Source organism: Haliaeetus albicilla, chromosome 19, assembly GCF_947461875.1.
Source record: "Haliaeetus albicilla chromosome 19, bHalAlb1.1, whole genome shotgun sequence".
In the NCBI taxonomy this organism is placed as follows: Eukaryota; Metazoa; Chordata; class Aves; order Accipitriformes; family Accipitridae; genus Haliaeetus; species Haliaeetus albicilla.
In genome coordinates, this window is record NC_091501.1 from 26,464,285 (window position 1) to 26,476,834 (window position 12,550).

At 37.6% G+C, this 12,550-nt stretch overlaps 1 protein-coding gene across 6 annotated transcripts in view; it reads right to left on the reverse strand.

Moving 5' to 3' along the window:
- Positions 1 to 1,164: 1,164 nt before the first annotated feature.
- Positions 1,165 to 12,550, reverse strand: part of ATXN10 (ataxin 10) — a 105,006-nt gene continuing 93,620 nt past the window's right edge. For all 6 annotated transcript variants that reach the window (XM_069806903.1, XM_069806902.1, XM_069806904.1 and 3 more), the window contains one exon: positions 1,165 to 1,708. In XM_069806903.1, the coding sequence (XP_069663004.1) occupies positions 1,521 to 1,708 (188 nt within the window). In that variant the 3' untranslated portion in view covers positions 1,165 to 1,520. The remainder of the gene's footprint in view (positions 1,709 to 12,550) is intronic.

The following is a 12,550-nucleotide window of genomic DNA, read 5'->3' on the forward strand; positions in this document are numbered from 1 at the left end:
TAATAAATGGCTAAAGACAGCAGTTTTGTATCATTGCCTTTAAAACCAACAGGTGACTAAAATCCCACTAGGTCAATTCCATAGTCCCACCTGATCAGCATGGTAGACACTGAAATATTATGGTTAACTTTAAAAGATCTTAGTGGTCCAGCTATACTCACCATCAGTTTTAAGTATTACTATATATTTCTCGTAGTTCAAAGTACCACATGCTTTTTTCATTTTTAAATGAAAACACGAATTGGAGGAGCAAAAACTGATGCACATGGCTGAATGTCTGTTACATGTACGTGTAGTTTCAGGACATAAACTTGCCTTTCTGTTTAAGAATGGGATTAAATGATGACAACAACATGAACAATTTAACTTTTCTGGGACCTTCCTGTTAGACACAATTGAAGATAACCAAATGACAGCAATGATACACGAGCGCTAGTAATATTAAGCTGTAATTCTTGTTTTGCTTATGCGTGGAGGATTACATTTCTTGGCTACCAGGGCAAAGCTATGGCACACACAGAGTTAACCATGCCCCCGTCCTTTCTTCACCCCCCTTCTCCCCCCATCTCATTCATGCCACATTCCACAGTGGCAGGGTCCAACAACAATATAGGAGGGTACCCAAAATGAAGAGGCAGGGCCTTCCATTCTTCTGCCTCTCTTGAATTAATTAACTGGAAATGAGTTTTGTCAATGTTTTGGAAAGGCAGAGGGGTGAAAAGAAACTGCTAGAATTAATCACAGTGAGAAACTACCTCTTCAGCAGTCTGCCAGAGTTCAGAAAACCCATGAGAAGTGCAAAATAAAAGGAAAGTGGGTTGACTTACCATCTAAAGGAACAAATAAAATTCAAACAAACACCCAAGTCTCCAAAACAGAGACATGCCCCAGTGCAAAGGAATGTAGCATCTGTTGCCACAACAGCTTTAGCTTTGTTTTTAATATACTTGTCATGAAGACTGAAAGGTAACAACGTAGAAAAGATAATTTACTAATAATTTAGACACACAGGAGGCATGTTGTATTTAATTCACTACACATTTATGTACAGCAATGTTCCACTGCAGAGATATTTAAGCACTATGATTGAAAATGAGTAACTTCCATTGTTTAGCCCTGACTCAGCATAGATCTTTTAAACGGAGAAGACAGACTGCAAAGCAGTTATTTCTTTGTTGAGTTTTTAATAATAGTTATCTCCAGATTCAGCAATGGAAATTATAACAACTCAATACCGCACGCATGACATCTTTCTAACAAAACAAGAAAGTAATGAAATTTCAACCATCTGAAAAGAAGGATCTTTTTTCCATAAGTTAATTTACCTAGGTATTTAGAAAATGTGTAGGTGTCCTTTTGTTTACAGCAGCGAGGCAGAAGTATCATTTGGCAGTTTTTCTAAATGCAACACTTCCAGCAGACTGGAACTAAAACTGAAGAAATCTTGATTGCCTGAGCAGGGAAAAATATTTTAAAAGAGAAATCCTCTTTTAATGATTTGATGACTCTTAATGTTTTGTTCATGAGGGCTTTTTCCTGACAGATCTCAGAATTAACTTGTCATCTCGTTTCTCTATCTCTAAACCCATACTCTCAAGGGCAGAATTGTCTGCCAGCCCCTTCTCCTCCATCTGTGCAATAAGCTCTTGGTTTCTCTCATTCTGTTCCGTGAGATTTCGGATAGCATATACTGCCCACTGGTTCACAACTGTTGGACAAAGTTAAGGATCATTTATTTATTTAAAGACGAAATAATGCTTATTATAATTTATTACTGCATTCCCCTCCCCCTGCTGCCCCCCATCTCTCAAACCCAGAAAAACAGTAGAAATCAAGGGTTAGAAAAAGACATTTACAGGCAATGATTCTGAACCTGCAAATACTTGCATATGAGGTAATTTAAGTTTAAATGAGGCATGTCCGTTAACTTCAGGCAAGTTTACTAGGTTTTATCTTGAATTAAAAAAAAACAAGACAAAATTCAAATGAACTGCAGGAATTAAAAGGACATATTGTTTTAAACCAAAATTACAGTTAATTGAAATGTTCCAAAGATCTTCCTGGTGAGATTTAAGAAAAAATAAAAAAAAGTCGTCAGTCACTGTGTTTATGATCTGAACACTTCAACACTGCACTTCCAAGAACTGGCAAACAAAATGAGCTGTAAATCAGCTACAAGAAAGACGACAACTATTATTTTCACTGTACAAGCTGAAGAAATATAGAAACATACCCAGATTAACAACTGAAAATAGCACAAATAACGTGGGAGACACTTAAAAATATTTAACTTCTAATGCTATCTAAACTCGGTTCTTTGTGCCTGGGTTCTTTTACAAACTTGCCAACGGAACAGATGCTAAGATCACCAGCAGGTAGCTCCTGCTCATGTTTAAATGGGCACAAGCTGCAACTCATTCACCTTCTAAGGTGGTCCCTCGAGGCCAGGATTGAGGCACATGTCAGGGCCATAGACGAAGGATTTAAATTCCCAGGATTATCAGTCAGGCATCTTCCAAGTGAACTACAGTGTTCATTTTATGAAGTGTCAGAGATGTTAGCCCCAATTCTGCAGCTGAAAAGCTATGTTATGATATAATCTTTCCCGAGTTACCCATATGGGAGGGCAAGCCATTCTGAATCACACAAAAGTGGTTTGCCTGCAGGGCACCAATTATTTACTACATGTAGCTTCACATCCAGCAGAAGAATATGCATAATTTACTCATCTCCTTGACGTCTTTGGGGTTGGACAGTGTCTAAGCACAGAGATACGATAGTGTTCTTAATGGGCATTTGCCAGGGGGTGACTGGAGGGGAAAACTCCTGAATTGGGGAAGATGGGAACTTCAGCCAAAAGAGTAAAATACCGGAACTGGACTTTCTTACACAATTTATCATGACAGCATTTGGAAAATCCAGTACCACTGCACGCACATTCTTACAGTAGCAGTCTTGCCATTTTCTCTGTGCACCTTGCACTGACTGCTGCGCCTGCCTTGCTGCCACCTCCAACTACCCCTTTTATACACTTTGGGCAGAGGCAGTCTCTCACGCTTCGTTGTTGGATGCACCAGCCAACGTGGATGAATGAACAAGTGCATGTAGCAGAAGCAGCTTTCTTAATATAAGACCAGGTCCTGCCTTCACAAGCTTACATTTTAAGAGAGGGGAAATGATAAACTGAGAATACAGGGGACCAAAAAAAAATACTTATGACCATACCTAACTACAGTGCTACTTAGATGCCAAAGGAAAGTAGAGAAGGGACTGAAATAAAAAGCACACGAGGAATCCTCAACAGAGAGAGAAGGGCTTAGACGAAGAGCAGCTCGCACCAACATCACAAGAAACATACACGCTAGGGAACAATCCTGCATTGGCATGCATCAGTAAAACAGCCCCCTGCCTTTAATAGCAGTTTATATTTATTTTCACACTCAAGCAGCCCAGCACTGAAAATCAAAAATGGCAAAGCAGTAAGAATTATGGGGCTTTTTTCTGACAGAGTTCTTCAAACTTTGGCAGGAAATATGCTGCACACCTCCTTCATTTAAAAAATTCTGGCGTGAGGTAATGACAGAGGAGAGAAATGAAAAAAAACCCCAAATTATGTATCACATCAAAGCCTTAATAGGTGAACGTGACAGAGAATATCAATGTATTCTCTTCTTTCAGTGCATCACTACTATAGTTAAGTGAGAATACAAGTGCCAAGCTACATTTAAGTTATATAAACTGAGTATTTCCACTGCAGGTTATGTTTGAGTATGTAAAACAACAATGAAATACCGAAGAAATAAAATCATGTATGAGCAGAATCTTACTCATCAGCTCTAGTGGTAAGAAATAAATTTCAGAATAGTAAAGTATGCAAGCTGATGAATGCAGATGAACAAAGGCTGATACCCAGCAGGTCCTTCTGAGGTCTGATTTAGGGCACTTCACGAGTGCCAAAAAGTAACATGAAGTTCTCCCAATGGACTGTGAGAAACATGCTACTACTCTCCCTGGCTCTGCTCCTGGGACGAGGAGCAGACTTCTCTTGTGTTCCTAAAATACAGCTCTGCATAAAATACAGCACTTGCATAAAAGAATACCTCCTAAAAAAACAGAAGTAATTTTCAAAGAGTGGCAGTTCTTGATCACACAAAGTGCCACACAGAGAAAAAAGTACTCTCAAATTTTTTTTTTTTCTGTATTAGCCTTGGCAATAATCCTGCTACCATCATCTTTACCTCCTTCAACACAAAAACACTGCTAAACCCCACAGCAAATGATGTTTTCCTACTATCGTATCCATTCATGCTTACATAATATCTAAGACATCCCCATTATCTTATGAACTCTATCGTCATTATGGCATTTATCGTTATTGACTACTGTAGCTGAAGCTGCAAAATGGTTTCAATAACGTTTTCACTCACTCAAAAACTCTTTTCTGCATGTAGGTTTTCCATTGTAAATTCAGTCATGAATATGCATGATCTCCCTTGTTCACATGCTGTGTGAGGCTAAGACCTTTGGATGGCTGTGTGCAGACCTAGACAGACTTAAGTGTCAGCAGAGATTAAAGCTAGTCCCCAGCTAATATTCACATTACCTTCTTGCTCCTCTCCAAAGATAGACAGAGAGAGAAAATTAAACATATTCTAGAGTCTCTAATCCTACCAACAATTTAAGCACTTTATTGTATGCTCAGCTTTAGAAAGAGAGCTTCTAAAGTTTCCATAGTTACTACAAATAAGAGCATGAGCCTGTTTGTTGTGAAACTGCATAAAAGACATGCAGCAAGCACAGTAGTTCTGATTGCACAGACTTGTCTAGGTTTTTCCAAGAGGACATACTGCACTCTCAAATTAATTAATATTATAGACAAGGAAGTGAAGATTACAGTACCTCTGTCACAGTGCAGAAGGCATACAAAAGAAAGAAAAATTTTCATTTCATTTTTCAGGAGCCTCATTACCAGACTGTGTTTAGGGAATGAAAGCAAACATTGGTATGCATTTACAGCAACTCTTTTTCAAAATCCAGTACTGTATGCTATGGGATTCCTATGTTATTTTGACTTATACAAGCAATAACAAAACTGAGTCAGCTTGCCCTGTGTTCCATACTTGTGTAACATCTTCACACAGCAATTTAAAATTTATCATCTAAACTCCCCTGGGTTGCAACTTCAATTGTCAGGGAGGGGAGCATACAGGGAGAAAGGAAGAGAGGTAGAGAAAACGTGCTGGCAATCTGCCCCAGGAGATGAAAAATTTTCCTATCTGGAATCAACATAAACCATGAAAATCTATGTTACTAAATCCTGTGGAAGTTTTGCCATTGACTGCAAAGGGAGCTTTTCACAATTCTCTTGTTTCTTTTCATATGGATTCTGCTACAAGAGGTTGCTAGAGTCAATGCTGGCAATAGCATAGTGACTGTTACAAGTTTAATGGTGTATGAAAATACAACCACATACTGTCAGGAGTTGCTAACCAATATCCTATTGTGATGCATTACTGGAGAGGAGGACTTACAAACCATGTCCCAAAGAGAGTATTCTGGCTTTTCATTCTCTTATTATGAGGTCCAATTTGGACTAAATGTTATTGGCAAGTCTACTGCAGCCATCAAGACCCCTACAAATTGTTCTACAAACTGATTTGGATTCTATGGATGAAGGATAGTAGGCATAATTATTAATGAGGTTCGAATCTGATGAGATAGATATGCAGCAATGCATAAGTAATCTTGAAAGTATGTTGCTTGAAAAAGGCAAGTAGTAAGTTTTAAAAGTTAAGTATTATCATTAACTCATACAGGATACTGAAGAGTGGCAACAAGGAGAATGAAATACATACATCTGTTTTCTTAAGTCCCCTTGATAGTTATTAATACTGAGGAATTTTTAAATATAACATCCTTGGTGTAGAGTTTGATTTATTACATCGTGTAGATACTTTTGGTTTTTTTTTTAGTTAGACCGTTTCCTGCACTACAGTTGGTTTTCAATAATTAAATGATTTCTTAGGAAACTTTCTTCTTTAAGAGTAATTTGGCCTAATGAGAAAAAGAGGATATTCTTTGCCCAATTCCATTACCTCATTTAAATCAGATTTTTGAGTATTTAAATATTAACTACATTTCAATCAAATATGGGAAAAGATACACAACCTTATCAAGAAAGACAACCCACATGGGATGGAACCCTAGTCAAATGGGCTGTTTATGCAACAGCTAAAGCCACCCAACTTCTCTAAGAGCTTTTCTGGAACAGGTTTATAGAGCTAGAAACCAGAGATAATGAAAATATAATTCTTGTTAATTATATTTCTTTCTGGTCTTCAACAAGTAATCCAACTATCACTAAAACTTCTACAGACAGGAGTGAAATAGTAAAGCGTCACGTTAGAAGAATCACTTCCACTTACAGACCTGACTGGACCAAACTGAAAAGACATAAAACATTTCCCCTTCAAGTCTTTCAGTCCTTTTAAGTACTTTTGTTTCACAGCAACTTGAAGATAATTCTTCTCACCATTAAAAGAGGTCTCTAGACAGCTACTGCAACTGTTAGTCACAGTTTGCATCAACGTGCTGTGATTGACCACACGTAGTAGACAGTCAGGATTTTGGTCCCTCGCAGTCAGCCAAATTACTTATAAAGCTCTACAGGTTCCTTCCTGTTGGGGGTTTTAGTAGTTTTATGAAGTCCTAGAAGGCGTGTAAGATGATAGCAATTCTTTACAACTGCTTTACCTTTTTACATAACTTTTACTTGTGCTTAAGACATTACCAAAAAAATAATCACAGGAAATGTAAAGAACTGATGGTTTTATCTTAATTTATTTACTTAAACAAGCTAATTCATATTTTTAGAATTAATGCTTTGGATGCTATTTATACCTGACATTAAATTATGAGCATCAGAAAACTTCAGGAATTCAGCCTATACAAACTTAAAACACTCTGCCTAGAAGTTAGAATACAAAGGTCTAAAATATTGCAGTTGCCTGTATTTTTATTTATTCCATAGCAGTTATTATCACCTATGACTGCAGTCACCACATTCTGGGTTTAAAAGCTAGAAGCAGGCAGTGCTGTTTTCAGCTGGGAATGTCCTTCCTTCCTTTCCCTGCTTGACCTGGCCCTTGCAGAAGAGACACAGCACAACTCATCTAACCTAGAAGCCTCCAAGGTAGAGAGGCACCACTGGATGCTGGAAAAGGCATTTATTCCTGATCACACTTTTTAAGGATAAGATTTGTAACACTGGGGAACCTAAAGCAGAGGTTCATTTCTGCTGCAGGTAACTCTCACCTGGTCCAAGAGATCAGTAGGAGGGTTGGACCATCCACCACCAAACAAGCTTCAATCTCCACCACTACGTGGCAGCAAAGCTTCACTGGACAGGCATGAAATGAGGTGCCTGCAGCCAGCCCTTTCCCACTCCTTACTGGGACAGGGAGACCAGGGTGGGCTGCTGATGCTTACCGGGAGCACTCCCCGTACAAATTTGCTGCCACAAAATATTTTGGTAAAGACAGAAAGCCTATCCCCAAAAACGTGAACTGGGGTTTGCAGCTCGAATTCCACTCTGTAGAAGAACATTGCTTTGCCAGAGGAAGATCTCAAATGATACCATATCGGAATCGACAAATGGGCAAAACTACTCAGCTTAAAGTCATCACAACACTTTCAACACTAAGGCAACATTCTCTGTAATTCACAGCCTACAAAAATTAGAAAACATCCATAGCAGAAAATAACTGTAGAATAAATATATTTTTCCAGTTCCCAAGCCTTCATTAACCCCCCCCCCCAGTAGTTATCGCTTCCTCTAGCAGACAAACACCATCTTTCTAGCTACCTGTATTTATTTCAGGCTCTGAACATCCTACCCATCATCTGCAATGATGAATCCATTTCTTAAAGCGTGCCTGGTAGGATACAGGTTTTGGGGCTGATATCTTCCGTATAATCAACAGATGGGCATGTTGTATCTCACGTATAACTTTCAGTGAAAGTTCACCCATTTAAGTATCCATGGGCAACAAATACACTTTAAGACCAGAATGGACGATTATCCCTCTTTTGCCCAACACTTCTGCACAGAACACAGACAACCAAAGGTCAGCCACTCTTGAAATCAAGGCTGTCAATTCTGTTTCATGTGCAAGATATTTTCATGCCTTTTTCTGAAAGACATCCAATGTTGACCAGGAGATTTCACTGTGTCCCTAAATAAATTGTTCCAATGGGTAAATAAATCATTCATTACAGCCTATGATTTATTTCTGGTTTAGATTTGTTTAGAAATGTTTCCAAACACTGATTTTCATTATAGATTAAAGAAAAATAATAATTCACAGATCATAATCAAGGCACTCAGTAACCATCTTCTGCATGAACTAAAGAGAGAAACTGAGGGAGATACTCCAAGCTTTGCACAATTCTTGTACCTCTTCCCTTCATTTGTATTTTCAGCATCCCTTTTGAAGCATAGGCACCAAGAGCTGTGTCACAAATTCTGCCAAAATTTGCTATATGGCTGACTGCAGGTGCAACACAGTTGCCTGTTCCTTCTGGCTATTAATAATTCAGAAAAAGTGAAAAACAAAACCTCAGAACATTCAGTTGCCCTCTCACTCCTAGCTATGCTCCCACAAGTAGAGTGCAAGCTCTCCAGGTCATTCAGAAACACATTTTCAGCAATCTCCAGTTCTGACATCCAGAGCCAAATCATGAGGGCTCATTTTTAGTTCCAAGGCTTGATTGCTTTTAACTACATACTCACTTCGGTGACATCCAGCAAAATGGTACCCAATGTTCATTAAAGTTCATTTACTACTACAGCAATTTGGGTTACTAAGACATTTCTTACCTAGAGCAATGTGGGGATTTTTCTCCCCAGATCACTACTATTTCTAGGTTAACAGATCACACAAGACACCACTGAACAGTATTATATACCCACATTGCTATTAGTCTTTAATGCCTGCCAGCTAAACAACATTTAATCCATATCCTATGTGCCTCCTCTCATGCTCTGTGGGACTTAAAATCACAGTGCCAAGACACCTTAGTATACTATGAGATTAAACACAAAATTTCGGTCAAGTACTCCAGAGCTACAAAAGCCATAGTACATGTTTAGCTATGTCAGGCTATTTTTATTATAATCTCTTATGCCAAAACTTACAGAACTTTAAAAAAATAAATTTAAGCCATAACCTCTAGTTTGTTTTACTTTTTCCTATACTCAGACTTGTAATACTAGCTTAAAACCATGAATATGACACATTCATTTTTGCTGCTTAGGCTGCCAATTTTTTTTAAAATTATGACTTACATTTTTAATAGAAACCCATAATTTATGAGTAACTATAAATCATCTGGTTTTAAAACAGAAAGAATCACACTCTTGATCAATCTCAAGCTAATGCTCCACAGTTACAATATTCTGTTCTTGCAGTCCCTTCTATTACACTAATCCCATTTTAAGAATTCATGACAACTAAATCTGTTAGTTATCTATAAGAGGTACCAGAGAGTTAGCAGGTTGTTACATTAAAAAGAAAGAGCTTCAATTGCTGTTACCTAACTGTTAAAAATGCCTTAGCTTATCTTCTTTTCCCAGGTACAGAAAAAAATTGCAAAATTCCATTAAGTTGAAACTCATATATCAAATTACTATCAAAACCTACCACAAACATTGAGCTGTAAAGCACTAAAGCATAGGGGGATGGTAACTGTGTTCACAAACTGATTAAATATCAGGCAGACTGTAGGAATTTTAACTTTCCTTGGACATGTAAAGAAAAAAGCTCCACCTACACACAGAAATATATTCATGTATATTTATACACATACATATAGAAATAAACAGCTTTTCTAAACCACTTTAAAATGGGAATTACAGAAGTCAAATAAAACTTTCAAAAATTTGGCACTAGACTTAAAAACCCAACCCAGTTAATACCTGAGATGTGGTCAAACTAATTATAAATTATCACTCTAAGGTACATGACAAGGTAAGCTGACTCACAATTTGGACAGAAGCTCTGTTTCTATTTATAATCTCTAGAGATTCATCTATTTATATAGATTCAACAAGGATCTGTATGCCGTCTTATCTTTCAGCATTGTACTTGAGTATTTTATTGATTCAGGGTCTTTGAAAAACTTAAATAGCATAACTCCCACCCCTGCTGCTTTTGGTGATTTCAAACATTATTTTATGACAAATAATCAAAACAATGAAGGTAAATGAGACTCCAGTTCCAGTCTCATAGACACCAGATGATGTCTGGTGCATCCAAAAATAACAACAGTTAAATAAATGGGTGTTTGGAAAGATGCAGCTAAATTACAACCAACTAACGTTTTTCTACCATGTTTTGCAAAATAGCCATTAGCCACAATTATATCTGCTACAATTTCAGGAAATGGTTGCATCTCCTTGAAGAAATCTCAGAACATCAAGAGACAAGAACAAATCAACAAGGTCAGTGGAATGGACTGCAAATATATCCTTTGTGAGAAAGGAAAGGTTACATTTTGGAAACCGTTTTGGGAATAGAACCAAGACTAAACAAAGATCTGGGGAAGTGAGGGAAAATGATTTAAGGATTATGAAGGAGCTACACAGGACAATGCATTTGCCAGCTGAAGTTACAGTTTGTTTTAATAATAGTGACTGAAAATGGGACAACAGAAAAATGTCAGAATAAAGATATTATGCAAAGCATTGGCCATATGACATCTGAATATTCTCTGGAGGCATGCAAGAAACAATGTCAAGAAGACAGACTGAAATATGATAAGGTGGTTGTAGAAGGCATTCCATTCTCAACAATATTTTTGAACCACTCCTAGCTTTATTTAAAAAAAACAAAAACCTTTGGGTCTCAAATTTCTAGTGCTTCGTCTCAGCCCAGAGGGGAATTTTTCAAAAGAAAGTCTACAGAAAAATCAAGCAAGCTGTTTGAGCTATAAAAGCAGTGAAATATTATATTTTCTCCATTTCTTCTTTTTTTTTTGGTGCTCCTGGTAACTAAAGATCCGCTTTCTTTCAAGAATTCAAGCCTGTCATGGATTTAAATCCACCAAGAGGATTAGGGCAGAGGACAAATATGACAATATTTGGTTTAGAAATAGAGTTATTAACTTTAATTCTTCACTTTTACATGCATGAGTTGGTGCCTACAGAGATTACTCTTCTCAAAGGATTAGAAATATTATAATGTAACATTTGAAAGAGCCTTCCTGCACTCTGTATACCTCTGTTAAACTTCCTCCAGCTCTAAGACAGACCCTGTACATCACACATGTTTCTTAATGATGGTAGTTGTCACTTACTGGAGCTGGCTAGAAGTGAGATACTGAAGAAGAGACTTCACATTTACATCTCTGCAAATCTGCTTTAGTATTTTATATAGCGTCAAGAAAATTAATACTCTCCCCCCTCCCCATGAACTCTGAATTTCAGTGTTTAATCATCCTACATAGGATGATCCTACATCCTGCATAGTTGCACTAAATAAATTGTATCCTGAAATTATGGCATCAGCAACCTGAAATATACCATTAGAAATTATAACTTTGTTAAATGTCCAAACACAAAATTTAATCTGTGGTCATTTCTGGAAGAAAAAAAAGGGACAGTGCTTTCATTTCGCAGAATATCTTTTCCTGTACTGCACACCACATTCCTTCTGTGGTCTTAAGTCTTTTTCATATTAGGAGAATGTTACATTTGACAAGAGAAAATTTGTTCTTGGGGAACAGTGTGGATTACCGATACGGCTAGTAGATGTAGAACACCTCACAAGAAAACTTCACGCTTTTGTTTTCATTCTAAAGTAAACATTTTCTTATAATCAACATTTCAGAACTGCAGTCTTTGAGTCAGAATTCAGATCTACCAAATATCACGCTTAATGTGGTAGGTTTTTTTGGTTGGTTCCTCACCTTTAACTAAGTTCTGTTCCAAAGAGTTTGCAACATACAGAAAAGATAAACAATGCGTTAAGACATGGAAGTTGTATTATTCCAACTCTTCAGCTGTGAAGCCCATGTCAAAAGCGAATTAAAATAAAATTAGGTTACGCAAAGGCCTCCTGTACCCTTTTCAACTGGGAGCATGCACCTAGATCCTCCCCCTTCAGAGCTTTGCAATAATCCCACTCAGGACACTTTATTCAGTATCATATAGAAAAATCCTACTTTGAACAGAATGCAGACCTCTTTAGTCCATTAACACTTCTGTAAGAACAAGACTGGTTACTTGTAACGCTTATTTCAAGAGTGTAAAAACACCCTGACAGATAGTGACAGAAATAGGCATTGGTGGGCAGATGACCTTCTCACCTAAAACCAAAAGCAGCATTTGGGAATAGCTGTGTTTCTCCCCTTTCACCATGAGAAATAACAAAAAAGGTTGAAGCCTCTTGGGAATCACTTAGCAAACCAGCCCACCACTGCAGCCAAAAAAAAATCCCCTTATCATACAACACTGAGGGATTCCCTTGTGAGCCACACAGACCCCTAGGCT